Raw genomic sequence first — 24,112 nt, 5'->3', positions numbered from 1 at the left:
TTCCGATCTTATATATATATATATATATATATATTGGACTGCACGCTAGCGACATGTCACGGTCTGATGGCTCTGAACTTCACAAGTGAAGGCCGTTTAGCTGGTTCGTATCAGTTACAACACATAGATGGCTCTGAACTTCACAAGTGAAGGCCGTTTAGCTGGTTCGTATCAGTTGACAACACATACGCATGCCATGCTTGGTTTTATTTATTCTTATTGAGCTACACTCACCTCCCTGGGGAGTCCACGATTTCCCGCCTCGGAGACACTTTTACCCCCAGAAACCCACGATCGAGAGCCGGATGGTAGGGACTAGCCAAATGCTAGTTGTCATTAGACTATTTGAAACCTGGTTAAATTAGCTTAAATATTCAACTTTAACGTTGGAGAATTATCGTCACTTTTCCCTACAAAGGAGAGCATCCAGATTTAGTTCCTTGTTCACTATGGTTTGCTTTTAGCGCTCTGATTCCAGCACCAGTAATTGTGCTGTGATGTGCTTGGCTATCACTGTTGGAATCAGTTGTATATCAGGTTCAGCAGGGATACCAAAGCCGTGTGAGCTGAACCACGAATGTCCCACAGCACTCGCTTTTGTTTAGTGTTGCCGTGTCATGGCTTGTGCCCGTGAAATCTCCAAGGTTCGGAATGAGATGTTTAGGCATGCGTTGTACGTGTTCCGTCTGCCTAAACGTGATATGAATTACTTGGCGCTCAAGGGACTTCGACTTCCTACCAACTTCTGACTTGCATAAGATTTGCTCCCGCAATGCAAAACGGTTTAAGTCTAATGGGACACAAATCCTGCTGAGGCTTGAGTTGCAAATCTAAGACGAAAGTCATACCAATTTTAGCCTTTCTAAACATCCCGCACGACGGTACGGGCGTTTACCGCGATTCAGTATCTGTTTTAAAATAGAACGCCACGCAAACTATGACTAAGTCAGGTATGATTAGAAATTTCTTTTAAAGTGCATAAAAATGGGATTAAAACAAAAAGGTAAGCATTCCCGGAGTATCCGCGACAATATCACGATGGTTTGCAACATCTGAGCTGCGCTGAAGTACCTTCCGAAATTGGTAGACGTTTGCCCACTGCATTACTGATTGTGATCTGGTCAACTTTTTAGCAAAACGATATATTACTTCGCGCAAAGAAATCTAGTTTAAAAGGTATGGTTGTGTTAGTTATTATACATCAGCTAGCTGGATACTTGGTAGGCGACCTTTCGTCCGGTTGCGCAATTGCAAATTACCGTGTCGGCCCAAAATATGTTTCACCCAAGATTTACCTCTGAAATCGTCACATGTTCTTGTTTATTTCTTCCGCAAAATGTCCGTAAAATTGAAAGTATCATACCATGTCACTAAAAAATGAGGTAATCTTACCAGTGGTGTGTAAAAAACATTTATATCTTCTAGATGACTCTGACCTTTCTTTTTGGAAAACCATTTGCCCATAGGTAGTGAGACAACTACGCGGCATATAGAATGTTCCACATATTGGATATGGAACTGTATTTAAATGTCTTCATCGCCACAGAGTAGTGTCCGTTTTCAAGTTTGTCAATTTTTAGACAGAATGGTTTGGGGAATTTCAAATGTGCAACTGCTATCTGGTTTCTGGAATGCAGCATGTCACGCGCGGTTATTGTATTTGTGATCCCGTTTAGGGTTCCACCGATGAGGAAGTAGCGATTGCTTTCAATGGGTAGATTCAATTGTTCACAGACAACCGCTTGACTGTTGCGTGTGACGTGACAGTTGTATCTCAATGTGCTCTACGCGTTTCTGTGTCACTAAACCGATCCTCCCTATCCTCTTTTTGTCAAGGCGCGTTTATTGTGATTGACATGATGTTGGAAAGAATCAAGTATGAGAAAACAGTTGACATTTACGGTTGTGTTCGGGCATTGCGAAGCCAACGGAATTTCATGGTCCAAACGGAAGATCAATATATTTTCATCCATTCTGCTCTGTTGGAGGCGGTGGATGCCGGGAACACGGAAGTACCTGCGCGTAATCTTCTGGCACACATTAAAAAATTGCGGATCTTGGACAATAGTGGTGGGTCTGGAATGGAATTGGAATTCAAGGTATGCATCAATAATCATGTAAGAGATGTTTTATTCTACGTCACACTTGATGATTCGACAAGTTTCAGTTAATCCACACATCTTTGCCGTAGGTAGACTGGATAATCGAAAATGGGCTGAACCTCTGTAAGGATGATATTGATTCACAGGTCCAGAGCGAATGTTACGCTTACTCCATTTATGACTCCATCGGGGTCTTGTGGTTCTTGCTCAGCATGGTGTGGGACGGTTGTGAACGCCACAAAAAAATAGCACAATAGTCCCCCATCCGATTCACGCAACAGGCGTTTTCCTTCGCTGACGCGCTCTTAAGAGGATTGATTGTGAACAGCACCATGGTGTGGTGGGTCACGTCATAGATACGGCTGTTTCAAGCAGTTATTCGACTTCTGTTGATCATTTTGACCGATATGAGTGGTTATGTTTATGGGAAAAGTGGTACCAACGCGTCAGAAACATTCAAGTAGGCAAAATGACAGACAGTTAGGTTGAGTTGACGCGCCATGCACCATAAAGTAACAGATTCAGTTACTAGTCACCACGGTATTCCGTCGATAATGTGGGGCTGTAATGAATATTTCCGTGAATTGCGTGTTTGGGGTTTAATCAACAGAAAGATGGACTTTAGTGCTGTGTTGCAACGATCTGGGAAGCACTAAAACAGCATTAAAATAGAAAAACGTGAAGCTGCATAGATCTTGGACCAAATGATTTTGATGTCTGAGGTCAAGCTTTTGTGCATTTTCCTGGTGTTTTAGTTAAACACACCTTGATTTTGCTCCGTAGTCAGAATAACAGATTTTTGTGTTGGATCTTTTGTTCAGACTGGCTTGGTAATTTTTCCTTTTCTAGTGAACTACCAAGTTATGGGGAGTTCAACATTGGTTTGTAAACGGTGTGCACCTTCGCCCTCATGAATACAAGGGTATTGGACGGTTTAGCGTTAGTTCATTAACTTTGCATTAAGCTTTTGTGCATTTTCCTGGTGTTTTAGTTAAACACACCTTGATTTTGCTCCGTAGTCAGAATAACAGATTTTTGTGTTGGATCTTTTGTTCAGACTGGCTTGGTAATTTTTCCTTTTCTAGTGAACTACCAAGTTATGGGGAGTTCAACATTGGTTTGTAAACGGTGTGCACCTTCGCCCTCATGAATACAAGGGTATTGGACGGTTTAGCGTTAGTTCATTACACTTTGCATTTTATTATTCTGTTCGACGGTCTCTCTCTTGATGCTTCCAGCAGTCGATTGGGGCAGGAACTTTCCCAAAGTGTTTTAGTTTTTCTTTGCTTTTGCTTCACTTTCGGTCTATTGGTAATGTCCTTGCTATAGGTTTTGAACCAGTATGACAATCACTTAACCAAACTTAACCAGTTGTTTGGCAATATCCAGTAATATCCAGTAACTCGCTTACAGCAGTTGGAGTGAACGTAATGGATACTACCATGCTGTGTGCTTCGAGCACTGTAAGCAAAACCTGCTTTTCCTGCTATGTACCATCTGCATCAAAGACGACTATTCATATCCTTATTTTGTTTGCTGCGTTATCCTACGTGATTTGTCAGACAAAAAACTTATTTTTTACCAGTTCCGGTTTATTAATATTTGCCTCTGATTTTGGTGCTGATGTATTTGGGTTCACAAATTGAAACTCGAGTGGCGAAATGCAAGTTACATTGAAAATAACGGAGATTCTACTGAATCTCTCATTTATGAGGTTCTCCAAAGAAGGCTGCCTCATCATTTGCAAATCGATTTGGTTTTCACGAAAGACTCAAGTGAATATCTCGTTTATGATATTCTACAAATGAATGTGCTGCACATAGACCACCTCATGATTCAGTTGGCACGATATTCTAGATATCGTAGATATCAAGTAGAACAAGGTCGACGGAAACTCGGGGACGGCGCCTACCTGATGAACCCCAAGAAGGGCGAAACCGGTCGTGGGCTGTCGTAGAGCTTTCAGCAACCTTGTGAGTAGTTTCCTTTATGAAAAATGCTGCTTCGTAGTATAATTGGCACGAAATTCGACACATCGTCCCATATTTCCAAGGTACAACATTCTAGTGTTTGAGTTGCTATGACATATTCCAGAGCTCATAATTGGTTTCCCCCTGCTGATGGCCTCAGTGATCCCCACGTGACCGCAAGTTCATTTGAAAATGATTAAATTTCACCACTTGCGTGAAATTTGATGTTCAGGTAGAGGGAAACTCAGGAACTGCGCCTTCCTAAAGAGCCTCCAGAAGGCTAAAACAAATCATGAGCTGTCGAGGAGTTTTTAGCAGCCTTACGAGTAGTGTGCTCCATTTTCAACAAAATATATTACGATGTCTCAAATGTGGAACCAGCTAAAACGAGACGTCCTTTGTGCACCATATTCAATTAAAGAATATGATGCGTAAGAAATTAAGCTTGGATCCAGTAACCAACCAATCCAACGTTGTTGGTATTTCATCTCTCTGTCCTTTTAATCCCACTCTAAATTCAAGCAACTGCAACAGTTTCGTGTACCCCGGGCCAAATACACATCGGCACAGATGTTGTGCAACAAGAATAAGAATCGAATGCTAACCGCTTTGCCGTACGAAAACACCCGCGTCACGTTGCAGTTGATACGCGGAGTCGAAGGGTCCGATTATGTGAACGCAAATTTTGTAGACGGCTATCGTGAACGGAAAGCGTACATCGCCACACAGGGACCGATGGCTAAGACAGTGGAAGATTTTTGGCGAATGGTGTGGGAGTTGAACTCCACGATCGTCGTCATGTTGACAAAACTGTGTGAACGTGGACGGGTAAGTGTGTACACGTGTGGTGGTGTTCGGTGTGTTAATCAGGATTACCCAGTGTTAAGAGCTTCAATCACTGACACATTCTCTGCATTTTCCGCGTGTGAGGGCAATGTGCACAGTCTTAGCATTCACTGGACGACTTTTGAAACGGCAGGTATTAGGTGATAAACCATTTGAATCTCTTGCGAACATAGCTCGTTTCTGTATCAGGTTGAAGTTGCCTCAATCCATGGCGCTGTTTGGTCCTATTCAATTTACTGCTGACGCATTCGACATTTTTATGCATCCAACTCGAATAACTGTCTAAACCTTCATTCCAAATATCCATACCTCTAATCTCATCGCTTTCCTTCTCAGGAATGCTGCTATCCCTACTGGCCTTCAGAACGATCATCCCGTTATCAGTATTACGTGGTTGACCCAATGGTCGAATACAATATGCCAAACTACACTTTGCGAGAATTCAAGTTGACGGATGCTAGAGACGGGCAGTCCAGAACACTTCGGCAGTTCCAGTTCACCGACTGGCCCGAACAAAACGTTCCTACAACCTGCGAACCCTTTATCGAATTTCTTGGTCAAGTGCATAAGACCAAAGAACAGTTTGGGCAAGATGGCCCAATCACTGTACATTGCAGGTAAGCCCGAAAGAGTGCTCAAGGATATCATCCCTTACCGCCTCTCCTACTGGGAGGCGGAACTCGGTGAACGGGTAAAGGATATCGAACTAATCTACGGAGAAAATAAAAAAACTGAAACGTTCTGAAAATCCCATGTAAAGGCAATCAGTGAACGCTAGAACCTGTCTCTTCGCGTTTTCATCTTAAAAAGCCCAATACAGGCTAATCCAGTGTTAAACGCAGAAAGTTCCGTGCAATGATTCTATGGTCAAAAGTTTGAGGCTGTTACATTCCACATCACACTCTGCCAACTAGTTTGAGAAGCTGGCGGAACCAAGTTTCACTTCCAGTCATTCTGTTTCACTGTTATTTTTCATTTGGTAGCATCGATATTCCCTCTGGAAGCTCACGAATGCTACAGTTATTTCGTACAGTCTGTTCGGGATTTTGTATGTAGGCTAGTGGCCCCTATTTGAACAGATGAAAGGATCAGAATGGTTGCTGCAATCGTAAGTCACTTTCGAGCTATTGGGATAGGTACGCAACTGAGCTAGACGTACGATATATTAGTTGCCAATTAGTGGTGCCATCGGTCACGTTTTTATACCATATATAGGCTACGGGACAATAGATAACGGTTGGAGAGAAAATAGGTGGTGGAAGGACACCCGAGACTGGATTATCCAGTTTCAAAAGTACAGTCCATCATGACTAGTCATAAAAGGTTTTTTTTGGTTGAGTAGCTTGAATCCGCCCATTATTTTCAAACTTATGCGAACACGTTCTCCTTCTGAGATTCACTACGACCAGCCAAAACTTGGAAAGACACTGGGTCTGAGCCTAATAAAAACTCCTCGACAGCCCACAGCCGGCTTCACCTTTCTTTAGGCTCAACAGGTAGGCACAGTCCACGAGTTTCCGTCAGCCTCATTTGCCACTTGAGCCCAAATTGTACGAACCTAGCGAAATGCACTCATTTGCGATATTTCGAATATCGTACCAACTGAAACCCTGAACAACCTGCGTGCGACACAGTGAACGAATATCATCAAAGGCAGTTTCATCCAGGATGAAGCTGAGTATCTCTTTAAAACCAAATGGATTCAGGAGAACATTAGGTTGACGGAGACTTGAGAAACACGTCCACCTGATGAGTTACATAAAGAGGAAAACCGGTGGTGTGCTGTCGAAAAGTTTTCAGCAACCTTTTGAGTAGCGTTATTTCGGGAAGGTAAACTGTGATTTTTCAAATATCATGCTAAATTAAACAAGAAGCGATCTTTGTTCAGGACACTCAGTTGATGCATATCATAAGCGAGACTTTAAGTTGGGATTGTGTTGACTCTCCAATAAAGACCAAACAGTTTGAGCGAAGCTCAAGTCCAGTACTCCCTTACTTTTTATGAATTCTCCGGAGCAGAACTGCGCAAACGAGCGTGATTTGAACGTGAATTACTAAAATGTCCAGCATTCCTGACTTCAAGGCACCTGCTGACAGTTGGCTATAGACAGTTATCCAGAGTTATCTTACGCAGTCGACCATTTCGAACTCTTGATCAAATTAAGAAATCCAGAATCAGGCATGCTCGGAACATCTGTTTTCTCGGGGGGTATTGTCAGAATGGTCACTCTCATTTGAATGTTTCACAAATTTTTTTACGCCATAATTGTATTTTACCATGAAAGACCAATGTAAGGTGAAGTGAACTTCCATCATTGTCTTATCACTGTTTTTTTCTAAAACCGCACATATCACAACTTTAAATGTTATGCTGGAACAGTAAGCATACAGAAAAACAGACAAATTTGACTCCCAAGTTTATCATTCTCTACTGCGGAATATCTACTAGTCACGAGTATTAATATATGTCCGTTCGGTACTGTCTGCTGCTTCAACGGGTGTTCACCGTTTCGGCAATCTAGCTCCCATAGGAACTCAAACGTCCACAAACACTCACGCACAACCGTGTCAGCCTGACGAGCAGACATTGGCGACTAATTTGTCACTGACACGCAAACTGAAAAATAAATCATACGGGTGTTGGCATGGAGCAGTTTTCGGTCTGTGACTGGTTTGAAGGAACTTGGTTTGGCTGGGCAGTTTTGGTCTTGTAGACAGTTGCTCGAGCACCCGTTTCCAATGTCCACCCGGCACCCGCACCCCTCACTCCGCACCGGCTTGCTTGTGTTAGCTGCTTGAATGATCCATGGTATGTGCTCGTGTCTATATCAATGAATATGGGGATGCAAGTGTTTTGCGAACTCGCAAGGCAGTGAAACGATTTGGAAAGGACGCTACCGGGTAGCGCCAAATGAGACCAGTTGAGCAGAGCTATACATGACCTCGTAATTACGCATACAGCGATGTTGTCTGACCCAAAATCAGGAAGGTGTTGACTCGACACTGGGATGACGGCGAAGGTAACAAGATAGGTCTCGTTTAAACTGTACATACCCCCATCCCAACCACAGATGCTTGTGTGACTAAGCCGGATGGGATGAGAGGCAAGCCTGTTTCAGCTCCTTATTCCATTTTCTCAGGTGCACATGTGGTTATCGAAAACAGTCATGGTTGTTCGACTGACACTGAGTGAAATCACTCTTGCGTTTGGAAGATTTGAAGTCGTATTATCTCAGGGAGAGCAACTTGTGAGAAATTGAGCCGATTGGATAATCAGGAGAGTACGAAGCAGCCATACGCAACTAGTGATCCACATCGTAATAAGACCATCGCAGAAGATCAGGAGAAGATCAGTCATTTTCTTCGGATTGTGTATAAAACTAACAGTGGAGCTCTGTAACCTCTGGTTTTATACACCCGTTTTCCAAAAAAAAATAACGTCGCATTTTGCTTCTCCCCGCCCTCAGCAACTTTCTGTCATTCTCCACTGTCATCTCTTTCAACAGCAATGGAACCGGACGTACAGGTGTCTTCCTAACCTTGTCAATAGTTTTGGAACGAATGCGTTATGAAGGTGTTGTCGATATGTTCCAGACTGTTCGAATGCTTCGAACACAGCGACCCGGTTTGGTAGAAACTGAGGAACAATACCAATTTTGTTACAACGCAGCCCTGGCCTATTTGGCTTCATTTGATCATTATGCAACATGATTTCCCACCTCACGTCTTGTTGTAACTCGACCGTAAATTCCTGCGCTTTACTTAGCCTATTTTGACCCGAATCAACAATTCTGACCACGAGTTCACTCCACCGACTCCCTCTATCTGTGTGTCTGTACAGCCGAAGAGGATGACGATGATGATGACGACGAAATTTCATTGATTTTTTGGTGATCAGAGTTTTATTGATCTTCAGTATCATTATGGAAAACTAATCATGAAACTAATGATTTTGTTGCTTATAATGACCAAACGAGAGAAATGGGAGAAACCATTTTGCGCACCTTGGGTATGCGGACATAGTTGATTGTCAGAAATGTGTACAGCTCCCATTATCTATGTCAAGATGTCCTAAAATGCATTTTCTTCCTATCTGTTGCTATCCGCAATAGAGAAGCAGTTGGGCACTTATTCACATCCCTGTGAACGCAACTGTACTTTTCACACCCGTGTGTGTGCAACTAGCTTTTCCAACTGTTTTTATTCTGCCAATTATACATTTATATGAGGTACATTGATGAAACAACGGTGTTTTCGACCCTACTCTGTTGGTCAGTCCGTCAAAGTCTCGCGTTATTCATTGTGGATAAATAATCTAGACATCTAGTGAACGCAAGAAATATTATACTAAGTGGAAATTAATGATAGGATGTTTAACAAGGTTACGAAATGTTATGTTGTCTAGACGTAACACGCTACTCACAAGGCTGTCGAAGAGTTTTCGGCAGCCCGCCCTTCTTGAGGCTCATAGGATGGGACGTGGTCCCCGAGTTTCCATAAACCTCTTGTTCTACTTGAACCCAAATGGACAAATTTAGTTGCTTATTAGCTTCGTAAACGAAAACCAAATTGGTATACACCTGAGTCTATCTTTCTACCGTCCTAAAATGTTATAAATGGTACTCCGTCTAATTCTATTACGGGTTTAGGAGATTGGAAGAATGACATTATTTTGGTGTTGCGGCGAGGAAGAAGGTCTTCGCTGCGGAGTGATCTATTAGAAAATCCCAAGTAAACAATTACAGACAAATGGACAGGGAAGCAAAACTCTCATATGCATATTGTTTAGAAAAACTGAATATCCATTTTCTCCATGAACGCATCTTCCTCAGCTTTCCTGGATATTCATTGAATGTTGCTCAAATCCAAGCAAATGCCACAAAGCGACTCTTCAAATTCCGTAATAGATCCCACTATCCAAGAGGCGCAAAGCGGACTTACGAGAAAAAAGCATCAGTAGTATCACCGTTACAATAGTAGTAAGGGAGCTTGTTGTGTAGTGGGAGAGCATTCGATTGGTATAGCGATCAGTCCTCTATCTGAGCCGTGACCCTCATGTCTGTCGATGATTTGATGAGTCGTAATAGGAGCCACGTTTTGAGGTGTTCATCGATCAGCGCGGTACTACGTGTTACCGACACCATTGCCAAGTTGAACTGAGTTACTTATAAAAACCAGTCTAGGTAAGCCTGTCTACGTCCATTCTGTTAACAATACAGCAACCCGGAGAAGGCCTTACATATCTCAGTCGTAACGGCAGTCATCGCACTTTATCTCTGAGTTGTTCGAGGACAGTGGGTGGGCTTTGTTTTCATATGTCTGAAATCCCAAAGGCAGTACTGTAATATGGAAAATGCTAAAATCACCAGGTTATTGATCATGGAGTTGATTGTCTCCGTCCTTTTAATCCTTTGATATCAGCTCACAGTAAGTGGTTTCATCGATTTACAGTTCAGTATAGTAATAATAATAATAATAATAATAATAATAATAGTATTAGGAACTTCACTGTTATTCACAGAAGAAAATGTTGTAAGACATTGACGAATATTTCACACTCGTGGATGAACCAAAAAGCCTGAAGACCAGAAAATGCACCTCAGCAGAACATGGGTTTTACACACACTATCCCCGTGATTCAAGTGAATAGTTCATGGACTGGAGGTGGAACCAAGTCAAACTTTTATGTGCGGTTTTATGCGGATAACAATCGAAAGCCCACGAAGCAAATTTAGTCAACCGTACATCACAGAAGTCACCCAAACTGTTCAACGAAATTCGCTCATTGATACAAACCAATGTGTACGCAGCTCAAGTTTCGAGCACATCTATAGGCAAAGTGGTTGTAAACAGGCATTCTGAAGCATCCCTGGTATTGAACGGTCATATCACATAGAAGTGTTGATTTTATGTTCGAAAGTGTCTCTGGGAATTGTTGACGGCGCGAACTGACCAATTGTTCAATATGGTATTTTTGTTTGTCAGTCAAAGGGGTCACCTCGGGTCCTGGTGTCAAGAGTTGTGTAGGTGAGCTCCGAATAAGACTGACCGCCAACGCATGTGAAACAATTGCGTTCAGCCTGTAATACTCTTTCGGTGCCTAGCTGCCATGCCACGCGAAGGAAGCATGAGGGCTGGGATACTGCCAGGTTGCCCAAGCCTAGACAGAGGAAGTCGAGAGGCGGAGGCGGGATTCGAACCTCGGACCTTCCGGTCAATAAATCCACACTCTTACTACTTGAGCCATCTCGCCCGTGCACTGTGTGTGGGCTGTGGTTGCTTGCTATACCGAAGGTTAGATACCATGGGTACATTTTGAGTTGCTCTGCGCAGTAGTTGTTCCAGAGGGGTATTGTGAAAGTAGAGATAATACCGCCCAATCCAATTGGATTTTCCGAGAAACGGATGAGTGATGAATTCACTCACACAGGCAGTTATCAGAGAAACTTCAAGAGGTTCTCAGCATTTTTTGTGTCGTCCAGGTCGATTTCATCCAGGTATTTTCTGTAAAACAGAAAAGTTTTCCCCAGTTTTTATGTGGGTACCCCTTTTAGGCTATTCATTCCGTCCCAACAGTGTATTTGATAATAGAGTTTGTTGGGACCAAAACTTTGTGTTTTGTATGAACAGCAAAATACGATTCTTCGTGAACACATTGAATGCACGAAAGAAACCATTGCTGGTAATTACAAAGTTACGTGAATAATCACTGGTTTCATTTGGAGGTACATCTAGTAAGAGCAAAAAGGACACGAATTTGCTGTGAAACAACAAAGCTTTCATTACGGAATATGGACATGTGCATGATGTATCCTTTACACTTTGAACCGTCACGAAGAGACTATACTCCGTCACAAAGAGACTGGACCTTATCGTGGTGTGAGGTTTGCGCAACCTCAGCGATCTATTGAGCGGTCATTGGTTAGAGGTCTGACGAACACAGTCTCCTGGCCCTCCAGGTTGGGGGTTGGAACATGTGGCGACTTGTTCCGTAGAAATGGTAATGCATTTGCATTTCCCGCCAAACACCGCTGCCTTGCGGTTAGGCTTTTGAGCCAAAGGCTTTGGTTGAGGACCCTAATCGTCCTCCTGTCTAGATGTGGGCGCCCTGGCAATATCCCAGCCCACGTACAACCATGAACTGCACATTCATGGTTGTACGGCAGTGAAGCATCGGTGTTGAACACTGATGTCATGCTGCCGACGATGATGATGATTACACTTTGCTAAGCTTTATCTCACATGAACGGAGCCAGAATATTAGCTAACCATTGTCAAACGGTGAATTTACAATGAAGAACACTGGATGTATTGTTTTTGGCTCATTAGATGTCGCTATACGGTTGTTCGAAGCATGTCTGCGGTTGGAAACATACTTAATACATCGTTTCCCACATTTGTATCGATTCTCCCCGCAAAGTAACCAGATTCTATCCCAGTTGTTCACTTTTGGAGAGGACGCATTTTGAATGTGTGATCATCAGATGGATGTCCCGTCCTCCGAAGAGACCTGCGCCTAACTAACAAGGAACAGCCCATCCGTACTTGAATAATTCAGATCCAATAGCTTTTGTGGTAGCTTGACTTCGTGTAGCCAAAGTTTACTAAATTATTATTCTTAGTACATATAACTTTCCAACATTCTACGATATGCTTTTGCATCAGCTCACATTTAATTTGACTGTTTCAGGTGAAGAATGTGGTGAAAGCCAGGATACCTACTCGTTCTTAAACAGCTTGGACTTGGCTATAGCAACCTCGCGTTTAGCTTTAGGAGTTGACGTTTATCAGTATGCAAATGCCTCATGAATTACGTATTTCGAAGTCTATCAAGCCGTGGACATCATTAGCTGCGGATACAACAACAGCTAACCTCTTTCGAGGAAGTATTACAAGTTTTGCTTGTTCAACAACACGAAGGAAATTACTCAAGAGTAACTCTGGCTTGATGTAGATGACTTGATGCAAACACTTTGACGTTTGCCTCCTATAAGATGTGGAACATTCTGGATAAGTGAAAAAGCCTACGATATAGGCATAGTAGGGATACAAGCAATGACGTTTTACTAAATAATCAGCTGAACGCCCCGCCTAAAGTTAACCAAATCCGACATTTCTCGTTACCAGGTCTCATGAATTTTATAGTAACGTGAGTTCTCAATTGGAGTGAAACTCGGGCAATGGCACTGATGATGATTATGACGTAAACACAAGGCGGGGACGAAAGTTTGCCGCGTCTTTTCCTCCAAAGCATGCAACGATAATCGCCAGACAAAAAGTAGTCTTGTGTTCAAGTTATCAGTTTTAGCAACGGTTCTTACAAGACGTTTTTGAGTAGTCGCTTTGCCTTTAAGCCGGAAAGCTGGTTGCTGGTAGTCGTCATGGCAATCGAGAGCGTAACCGTAGAGACGTTGCGCGACTCTACACGTCAATTCAACTGCAATTATTACCGGCGCACAAGCAGGAGTATGGGCAAAAAACTTCTTCGCTAATCTAAGACTGACAGGTTGAATTAAATTTTCCATGACTTTTTGTTCAGTTCAGAGAAAATGCAATCAAATTCCTGAAACTTGACAACCCAGTTACTTTCCTTATCTAGGGCAGGACACGTGTAGGGTGTCCGTCGTGAACACTGAGATTTCCGAGAGCTACAACAAACATCCTGAGCACTTTGACGGCTGCGCAACAAGCATTATAGTGCCTTTCTTCAAGAAGGATAAATGTATTTTTTGCCCAGCTTATCAATCTGGAAACCGTAAAACTCAAGTGAGATTTCATCTTGTAGGCGAATCTAAGAAGCGCTGTACAGCTGTTAAATCTTTATTGGGAAACATCAGCAGCATACATCGCTCGGAACTCAGAGATTCGAACCTACGACTTTTCCGTCGGTGGTTGAATGCTTGAACGTTCAGCCGCGAGCGGTTGATCAGTAGTGTGAGTGGCTCTCTCTAAGGATGCTCCAGTCAAGGAAGCCACAGCAGGTAGTTCCTCGATATCCTGGAAATTCTCTCTAAGTGAGAGCTTATAAAAACTGCCGATCAGCCGCTCATGTCCGAACGGTCAAGTGTTCAACCACTGACTGTGAGATCACGAGCTCGAAACTCTGAGCTTCGCGAGGTGTGGAGGATTCCCAGTAAGGGTGAGAAAACGCTACAGTGCTTCTCGGCTTTTCGGCATATATGGCTTTTGCTGACGGCAAAATCTCAATTAAAAAAATACATCTCTTCATGCTACCGTCAAACCGTTACATGCACATTCTTTCCATAGGAGTAGTTTGCCCATGTATAATCGAGCAACTGTGTTTGCTCTGCGTGTTACTATAGCATTTGGTTTCTTTAGGGTTCATTGTTAAGATGCCTGTCTGTCTAGTAGCAAACGTAAGTAATCCAGCAGCACAGGGATGATCAGGCTCTTTAATTCGGTCCATAAATCTATTGGATATGGATTACTTTTTGGAACCACATTCTACACACCTGAACGTAAAGGTATTCTAACGAAACACTCTTGGGGCCACGTGCTTGCATACGAACCGAGGCATTAGAAAACTATTTGTGCTGTCGCGCACCGATTGCCTTTTTGCTTCTGGTCCTTCGGCAACGGCCCACTTTAAACGATTGGTCTAGAGACGCCAGAGAGTCAAACTCAGATGACACACGCGCACAATCTTTCCAGTCATTCTACTCAGTTGGGTAGCGTTTTCTCGTCACTGGGTAAAATCAGCGACTTGTAAAACGCTGGGTTGAATAGGAATCTCCCCGATTGACTATGCTTCAGAACAGCTGGCTGAATCAAGGGATCATGAAGTTTTCAAGCATACAGTTGTGATTTCTGAATTTACCAGTCAGCGAGCCCTCGTAACCACCATCCGAAAACACGTCATGGCCACCAACACACACCGGCCACAGTGGTGTGTTTCCTGTGCCTAACTGACTCGCCCACCAGGTCAAAGGGAACGCGGTGATATCCACCGGAGGTGCAGTGAGCCGCGTTATGACCTGAAGCTAATTGCGCGGTAAGACGCTGGATAAAAGCCAGTGACGAACACCGAAAATCAAATGAATGTTGTCCACCATTTCATTCATACAACGTGTGATGCAGACGATGGGTTCCTTAGGTTACGCGAACAAATCGTGCTGTGACTTCTAACCATTCCTATGGTGTGAATCAAACAAGAGCTGTCCATTGTTAATCGCATTGCAAGAATTCTAGTTCTTTGGCGTTAATCAAGATGACCGCCCAATTTCCGAGACGTTTCAGGTCAACTTTTAACTCTACTGCCTCCGAGCTGAAGTTATTGTACGCTTTTTCACCACGCTTATCACCACCCCTCATAACACTTTGTGTACTGCTGCCGGTGACCCATGTAGGTTTGACGACCCCTTTTTACGGTAAAGTGGCCTGGTAAATCCCGTTATTTTCTCTATCCTACTTGATGCACAGCTTCATTTTACTCTCATAAATGATCTCTATCTGATTTGTTGCCGGAGAATGCTATTCATTATCCTCTTGCTCCACACAGTCTGCTGTTGAAGCACTTATTGCTTCTGCCCACACGATTGCCCCTTCAGGTCGCGAAGATGGCAATGGACGTTCGAAAATATTGCTCTCAAAAACTGATGGTTGTTCCCGATAGCTTTTCCCATTTCTTCACATTTCGCCTCTCTGTTCGACGGTGCAAGCCCAACTGTCTGTCGTAATGTTAATATTGATATGTATTGTCTGGTTGAATACATGTTTCCACCACCTGAAAGATTTCCGCCGTCTTCACTCAATTGCCTGTAGAGGTCAAACCACAGTGTAATAAAACTTCCGCAGCATGGAGAGATTTAGCTTCATTCTCACTGGATAAAACGAACAACTAACTTTCTAAGTTATACCGACGTCACAGTTGTATCTGGAGTCAAAACGGCCGTGACATTTGGAATGAACTCAAGCACCCATACTCGTGTCCCAATCTGGTAGACATGATTGGTTGTCATCCAGATTCTCATATCCCAAAGCATCAACATAAAACTAAGTACAAAAGTTTTCCTGACGAAGGATCTCTTTAATTAATCGGTTGGTTATGATTTGTTTCAATATTTTCTAGGACAATTTCTAAACCCCATCCGGTTTAAATTCGTAGTTAGTTGACATAAAGGAGACAAACAATTTTTACGCACTGCTAACTCTTAGTGACAGTGAAAATTTGCAGAAACGAATAGAGAATATTTGTCTTTGAAATGAAAGCCCCGCAGGCAGAGAACTAATGATTTTGACGGAAAAGTGTGAATTTTCTTTCTGCCCGACAGTATCATTCACTAGTAGTGCTTTAGATATCGTTCCAACACGCTCACAGTCCATCAAAAGGATAGAATAAAATCGCATCTCTGCCGCGTCTTGATCAGCGTAGTGATCATATCAATCGCCATCACCCTCGATGAAGGCGGTCACAGCAGCAGTCTTGCGGGCAGTAGAAAGCAAGTGGTGCGCTGTCTCATTGATTGGGAACAACACGGAAGGGAAACGCTCGGAAGCAGGACTACAGAATAATTCAGGAACCCACCAAGTTAACTTTCAGAGACTGAACATGTGAAGTGAAGTTTCGCGCAGAAGACGAACCAGTCTACGGATAAGAAATGTGAAACATCGCTTGCTAAAGACTTTTGTAGGTTGTAAATAGAAGCCGACTGATTCAAACCACAGATTTAATTCAAAATGATCATTTTCGAGCATACTGCACGAGAACATGAGGAATGTTATGAACGTATAGGTAGCATTCACATGTGCTATTTACACGTTGGTGAAGTTCACTTTAATATGAAAGGAAGCAGGTTGACAACACCGTGCTTATCAGAGGAAACAGAAAACCACAGTTTGCCAACAACGGTGCCGTGAGGTAGCTAAGAATTTCTTTCTGTCACATTGAAACATACGTTTGGATATGTTTAATTCAGACGAGTAGGTATCATAGGTGATTAGGTGTCATAGAGCCTCATCATACTATGATATGGACGGTATGTGATGTGCAGTTTTGCTTGAGCATAGAACCTTGTGTATCTGATCTCCGCTACACACTACTACAGAAGACCCAGATCACAAAACAACCCAAAATTCAGTTGGGATTGCAAGGAACTCCGCGGTAGCTGGTAGATAGTGCGCTGGGATCTTGAAGTCTTTTGTGTACCAAATCAGCCCACCTCAAAGTAAGGCTGAAAAAATACGTACATACGGAAGGAGCAGATTGTTCCTCTGGATATCTGGTCAGGTCGGCAAGCTGAATCATTAATGCCGGAACAAGAGACATGCTACGATTTTAGTTTTTTTCCGAGACAACGTCAGAATCCCCTTTACATGTCACGGAGTTACAGGGATGAAAAGCTAAGTAATTTTTAGGACCCACCCAGTCTCTCGAAACATTGAGAACAGAAGATTTTCTCGTTTTTTCATCACCATATAAGGGAAAAATGTCTCGTTTTTCAGAATTTTTAATAAGAGAAAAATGAATGTCCGTGTGGTTGAAATCGGACTATCAAGAAAAAGCCCTAGTATTCTAGCTCTCTGTTGTAGTCTCGTCAAGCGATTGCCATTATGAACGTGATTTAGTTTGATCAGTGGTTTATCGAAGTAGTGTTCCTTGATTATAGAACGGTTGATAGATGCGAAAAAAATTACCGAAGCTAAAAGTACTGGATAAAACTACACGTTTGTAATAAATTTCACGTTTTCGTAATTTATACAAGAACATGATGTATGCAATATGTAGTGTACATATATATATATGAATATATTATACATAATAATATTTATTAACATGCACCAATATTATTATACAAATAGTATAGTAGAATATACACGATAATATCTAAAAATGCATACAAAGTAAAGCTTCCCAAATCTACTCGCTTTCATTTTTAGTTTCTATTCAAATCCTTTCACCCAGTACACAAACTACTGAGTTGACCCAGATATCAGCCTCCAGAGAAAGGCATGAACTAACAGGATCCTAAATTCCACACATTTGAAACCATCAAAGTTTTTGGGCGGAGTAACTGATTTTTTACATCATGTCTCGTGTCTTTGAAAATACCCAAATACCTCGACCAGATAAAGAACACGTAGGCCATGTCTCACACTGGTCACCTCTGTGAACAAGTACGCCCTCAGTTTGTGATGTAGTATAATTCCATCAACATGTGTTTTCCTTGTAGAGTGATTGTTTTATATGTCAACGAAAATCTGATGAACAAAGCTTAGATGTGATTGTTGTGAAAGATCGGGTTTTGAACTAAAAAGATGGTATTCTAATACTGAATCGTTAGGTAGCCTGTTTAAAATCTTATGCTGAAACCTGCTACTCCCGCATGCTACTGAAAACCACTTTTTCATTGATCACTGTCTCCACTTGGTCCGTTTTTTTTTAACTTTTCATTGGACATACACCCACTCTTGAGCACTTCCAATCGGGCTAAAATAGATTCCTTTCAATTTCTGTCCAGATCTTGGCTTACTATTTGTGCAAACAGTCAACATAATGAAGCTGTGTGGTTTCTCCAACTCCCATCGTATTGGGAGGTTCTGCTGGAGAGCTGTCAAATCAGCTGATCAGTTAGTCAATTGCACAGAAGGCGCATAATTATTACAAATCAGCTCGCGCTCACGTGCTTATCCCTACTCCTTCCAGAGTTCTTGTAGAGTGTTCACAAGAACTAACCACAAGTAAGAACACACCGGACGAGTCGCGGTCCGATGGCCTTTCGCTGTGCACCATTCTTGACACGATCGACTCTCTGTATCATGCAACTGCACAATGGACTGAGGAAATACCTGAGACAGTCAGAAAGCATTCGTGCACGCACATCATTCGCGAAGCCTGGGAGTCAGCTGAGTGCATACACAGCCTATAACAGGCAAACTCCAACAAACTGATGTGCCCCTTAAATTTCACATCCCTTCCAATCAAAGTTCCCTTGTTTGAAATGATTAACTATTGGTGCTGCTCTATTTAACCATTTGATTTTGTTTCATTCCTGCCTGTAGGCTATTTGAAATGGCTCAGTGATTAGGGCCAGAAGGTTTCTCAACTTCCCCTATCTAGGGTTGAGCAACCCGTCCCTCGTCCTTCCTTCTGGTGGGATAGCAGCTAGGCACCGAAAGGGTGCTACAATTGAAATAGCCATATTCACTACAAAATTTTCATTTGCTGGTTTCAGTCAGTCAAAGATGTGGAAAAGATATGGGCGCTCTACTCGGCCTCCTTTTAGTTGGCAATTTTATCATTGAGGTTTCGAATCAAGTGACCGCACAGCTGTCATTTCACTATCGATATGCTGAAGATTTTTTATTATTCGCAGCAGTTCAAGCTAAATCAATAACGTCCTTGAAGGTATTAACTAAACACATTTTGCATTCATCTTCAAAGTAGAAGTCTAGTGTCTAGTGGTACTTCCCATTTTCCTGACGTCACTTAACTATAAGTCAAGACGGAATGTTACGTAAAGGGCTACACCGTAAATAAATCTGGCCTGGTCACTACAAGTTTCTTTAGCATAGAACACAACAAATCAAGCATGGCTCGGAAGTTTTTTGCACATACAACAAAAATGAAGTAGAACCAAGGCTAACTGCGAGTACCTTGGTAATATAGAACTTTCATGGGACTTCTTAATGAAAATGTAGATATGACAGAATTCAGACAGCACACTTCGTCCCCAATAAGCTCGCCTATATGCAGCTCGCCACTTAGCAGCGATAGGGCCTATGAAACCGTCACAGGTTATCTGACGTCTTTTATTCGGAGGACATTCAATCTAGCGCCCGGGTTAGCTTATCTGGTGTCCACATGCTCAACACAAATTTCAATAACAGACAACAGTCAACGATTCTTCAGTGTTATTCTGTTTTCTTCTTTGCGTTTGTTTTGCAAACTATTTGAGTCGCATTACTCCACTTCCATCCCATAAAATAGCTGAGGGGTAGAGTAATAAACCCCCTGGTTAATGCAAGTGAAAACCATTTGGTGGATACGAACCATCCAGTCAACTCACTAATTTAACTCCATTTACCGAGTGCGACGTAATCCTTCGAAGGTCATCCATGAAAACGTATTTAGAACAGTAAATGCAACTGGATTCACGCTGTGTCAACGATCGCTCTGTCATCAAAGAGGAACGTGGGTCTGGTGACTTCATCGTGGTCAAAGGAAGACCCCGATTTGAACGAAAAACAGAGGCACATTTGAGAGCCAGTATTATTCACTCAAATTCAGGTGTAACTATACATGTCTGATGAGGTCCAATCGAAATTGGTGCTCTTGAGCACGTTGAATTTATTTTCTGAGTATGATTTTAAGAGGAGGATTCTGTACTCTTGTGTTGCAATATCGCGAAGCACCGGTAGCGTCAATAGTCGATTGCGAAATTTTGAGGACTTCTTTGATCCACTTTTACTGAGCCAAATCGTAAATCGTATGGGAATTTTTAGGCATACGCTTCCGTACCTCTAGTTACCAGTGGAGTACCACTTGTTGACAAAGTACGGTACACCGAACACTGTAAACTACACCAAACGGAATAGGAACTGACCAATCAAACTCAAGAAGATCAGACAGTGAGGAATGAGAAACAGTCAGCCAAACCGAGGAAAAACCAGGAAAAATAAAAAATGCCGTAACGACTAAACAACTGTAGGAAGGGCTGGCCACAGCGCAACACAAATCAGCAACAGGCCAGTCTGAACAAGCGCTTGAAAACCTCCAAAAGAAACCATTCAAGAAGCCAACTGAACGCTAGAAATACGGACTACCAACTGCGATCAGACCAATGGGGTTACAAGAGAGGTGTGTACCAACTAGACAGTCAGTTGAAATGGTATCAGGTGCTCTTTGGGATCTTTATCACCGCAAGCATAAAAGGCTAAAATGCCTACTCAACTGCGCATTGCTGGCGTCTTCTCGATTTGAGATGAAATGTTTGCAAGCTAATTAGCAAGTTCAACAAACAGATCGACGACCACCCGATCAATCACCAGTATTCTGAACCATATATCTCAGTTTTCTTTCGTTAACAAGAGTGTATTTATGCATTTTTATACGCGGAGACGTCCATGCTTCAAATTATGTCGCAGATTTTTCTGGGTAAAACATGCCGAATCTTAGTTCCTTGTGTGAATTTCAATTAATTCTGTGGGACTGGAATACCTGTCACTCTCAAGGTATCCTGTTTTAGGACATGCTGTAACCTGTATCCCTAATATATGTAATCTGTCGTTTTGATCGTACTGAATGAATGTTATGAGCGTGCCAGGGGCTACCAAATTGTTCGAGGGGACCACCCAAGATCGCCTGAGTGATGAATCAACGAACATTTACAGGACAGAAACATGCGGACAGATATCAACACCAAGACCTATTCACTTCAACGTGCTTTCTTATTCAAACCGAGAAAAAAAACTGAGGTTAATTGCGAAACAGATAGCGTTTTTTGCTCCATTTTTACCAATAAATGCCCTGCATCACCGTAATTCGGCTTACCACTGAACGAAACGACTACCCTCTGCTCACCTGCAGGAAGCGTTGTATCGTAAACGCCACCGCAGTACATAATGATAGAGTTCGCCTATCTAAAACGATAATCAGATGGTCCAAAAAAGTCAATCGATGCGCAGGCTAGGTTGTCCCAAAGTGAGCTACACGGAATCCAAGGAAAAACGTGCCCAGAAAAACAGCTGATGTGGACAAAATAGAGATTTATTATAGGGTGATGTTTTCAAAGTCTTGACCCATAAACGTCCAAAATCGCCCACCAACTAAAGACGAGCTTGAAAGTAATGGAAAGCACACAATGTTACGTCAGTGGCTGGGACTCACGTCGACTGACGCACTAACCGAGAAGACAAAAGCCATCCATCAAAGTGTTTCATACGTTTTTCGAAAAAAACACAGTAGCAAGCCAGAACGAAACATACCAAAACACTTTTCTCCCCAATTTTTTTAGGTGCATGCTTAAAGAATCCTGTTAAAAAGTCATAAAGCATCAGCACACTCAGTGCACCACAACAATAACACTGTGAAGGTAGATAAGAATGACGCGGTCTCATCCAAATAACCAGAGTCTAACTTACTGCACCCTCGAATTCGTCATTTATTTTGCACAGACTCAAACAAGCAGTGCCCAGCCACTGAGAAAAATGTGTTTACCTTGCATGACGTTGTCCATTATGACCAAGGCCTGTTGTATTCCCAACCTTCTGGTACCAGTCTTCCGATAGCTTGATTTTCGTCCAAATTCACCTGATGACTGGCAACTAGTGTTACCCTCGGAGACCGCTCTTTGTCCGTTTTTTTCATCGTACCTGGCAATTCACATGCTTAAGACTCTCGTTTTCCAAACGTACACATGGGAAACGCCTTTTCAGATATTTAGCGTCTGAAAAGGTGCCAAGTAGTCAGTCTTGCCCTGCGAGCGGATGACACAGATATCACAGGCATTTGTTCTATTAAGTCTAAAAGGTCAGTGGTTTAGTTTCTTAAAAGATGAGTTAAAAACCTGATTCCTCCGGAACTTTAAGTACCACTTGCTTAGCATAACAGTTCAAGGTTGTTCTCCATCAGTGGAATTACTTTTTCGCAGCAGTGAATGAGCCGCGTCAGTTGAGTTTGTGTTGAGGAAAAAACGCGGCACAATTAGAAAACATTCAAACAGTCTTGGCCTTTTGGTTATAAAAACCGACTTTTCCAAGTGACTAGATAATTTTTCTCAGTGTTTTGTGGTTAGTCAAATAGCGAAGCAATCAGACTACATTGCATGTGCGAGAGATGTGAACTCCAAAACTATCTGTTGGCACGGTACTACCGGGCCCCCTCAAGCACTGATACAGCTTTAATTCCGGAAGTGTTCTTGCCAGTCCAGAACATAGTCCAATGCGACGAACTATCAGATGTCAACCGAAAGTAAACGTGAGCGCCGAACATGGAGCCTAGTGGACAGAGAAGGCTAGGGAACTGGAAGAAGCACAGAAATCCAGGAGTACTGGAAGATTATTTCACTTAATCCATTGCCACCGATCCCCGGAAATCTTCTGTGGGTAAAACCATCAAGGACCGAAACGGTGCAACTATCCTGAGTAAAGAAGAAGGCTTCTGCAACTGGACCTGGCACTTTGAACAGTAGTTCTCATGGTCACCTGCTGTCACTCATTTGGACCCTAGAGATGAAATAGAGCTCTGGACGATGGATCTGAGGCCTCCCACGGCCTCAGAGTTGAGTGACTGCATATGTTCTCTCAAAAGCTACTGAGCTTCTGATCCGGATTGATCCCCATTGACTAAAGATGGCGTGAAGTCCCCAATCAGCGCTTGTCTGATCTGTTTGTGTGAATTTTGGAAAAAGAGACTGCTTTAGACAACCGTGATACATCATAATATTCCCCTTTTTCAAACAAAGGGCCCGTGAAGATTAGCGAAATCATAGGAGAATCAGAGTGACCTCTTGCCGTCACTTTTGCTTTGTCACTTTCTGGTGACTTGTGAAGGTCCAAGCTAAGTGCACCAAGAGAGATTCGAGCCTGATAAGGATCGCATTGACCAAATTTTCACAGTCTATCAGGTGCTAGAACAACGCCACATGTATAAGCAACCAACAGTTTTAGCATTTCTGGTTTTCCCCAGGTGCATTCAACTAGGTTGACAGGTGTGAGCTCCTTAACTCGTTTGCCCAGCAAGGAATGGGAACATAAGATTTTTTTCGTATTGTAAGAATTCCGGGCATGCATTAGTGTACGTACACAACGTAATGTCCGGTGGTGTTGACACTCACCATTCCTATTTTATTTCGGGGTCAATCATATTATGAGACGAATGCAGTAAGTTCATGAAAACTCTCGTGCCCAGCTAGCTGCTGACGAAAACCTTGCCCATCTGCAATATGTAGGCGAAGTCGTTCTTGTCCTTCAACAGGAGAAGGTGCCGGTTTTTTTTAGCCGAACCGACTAAAATCATCCCATTCTTTGATATGAGCCTTGCACACACAAAGCGTAAATTCTTGCTTCTTGGCATGAAGTAACTGAGAGCATCATTTGCAATCCAATGAAAGACCCCCTAAATTGTGGAGCGTTTTAAGTGCCTTGGAAGTTGTATTAGTTTGATTGTGGTGTGACGGATGACGTCAATGTATGAACCTATAAGGCTAGGGTCGTGTTTGATAGTTTGAAACATCT

At 42.6% G+C, this 24,112-nt stretch overlaps 1 protein-coding gene across 1 annotated transcript in view; it reads left to right on the top strand.

Annotated features, from left to right (window-relative positions):
- Nucleotides 1–9,152, top strand: part of T265_01014 (hypothetical protein) — a gene marked incomplete at both ends in the record, with an annotated part of 71,612 nt that extends 62,460 nt beyond the window's left edge. The window contains 4 exons of the mRNA XM_009164929.1: nt 1,837–2,099; nt 4,595–4,900; nt 5,255–5,535; nt 8,425–9,152. Coding sequence (XP_009163193.1) covers nt 1,837–2,099; nt 4,595–4,900; nt 5,255–5,535; nt 8,425–8,629 — 1,055 coding nt within the window. The remainder of the gene's footprint in view (nt 1–1,836; nt 2,100–4,594; nt 4,901–5,254; nt 5,536–8,424) is intronic.
- Between the last annotated feature and the right edge of the window lie 14,960 nt (nt 9,153–24,112).

Source organism: Opisthorchis viverrini (genome assembly GCF_000715545.1).
Source record: "Opisthorchis viverrini unplaced genomic scaffold opera_v5_10, whole genome shotgun sequence".
NCBI classification, from domain to species: domain Eukaryota; kingdom Metazoa; phylum Platyhelminthes; class Trematoda; order Opisthorchiida; family Opisthorchiidae; genus Opisthorchis; species Opisthorchis viverrini.
Note: the sequence above shows the minus strand (reverse complement) of the source record. Positions and strands in the feature narration are given on the sequence as shown.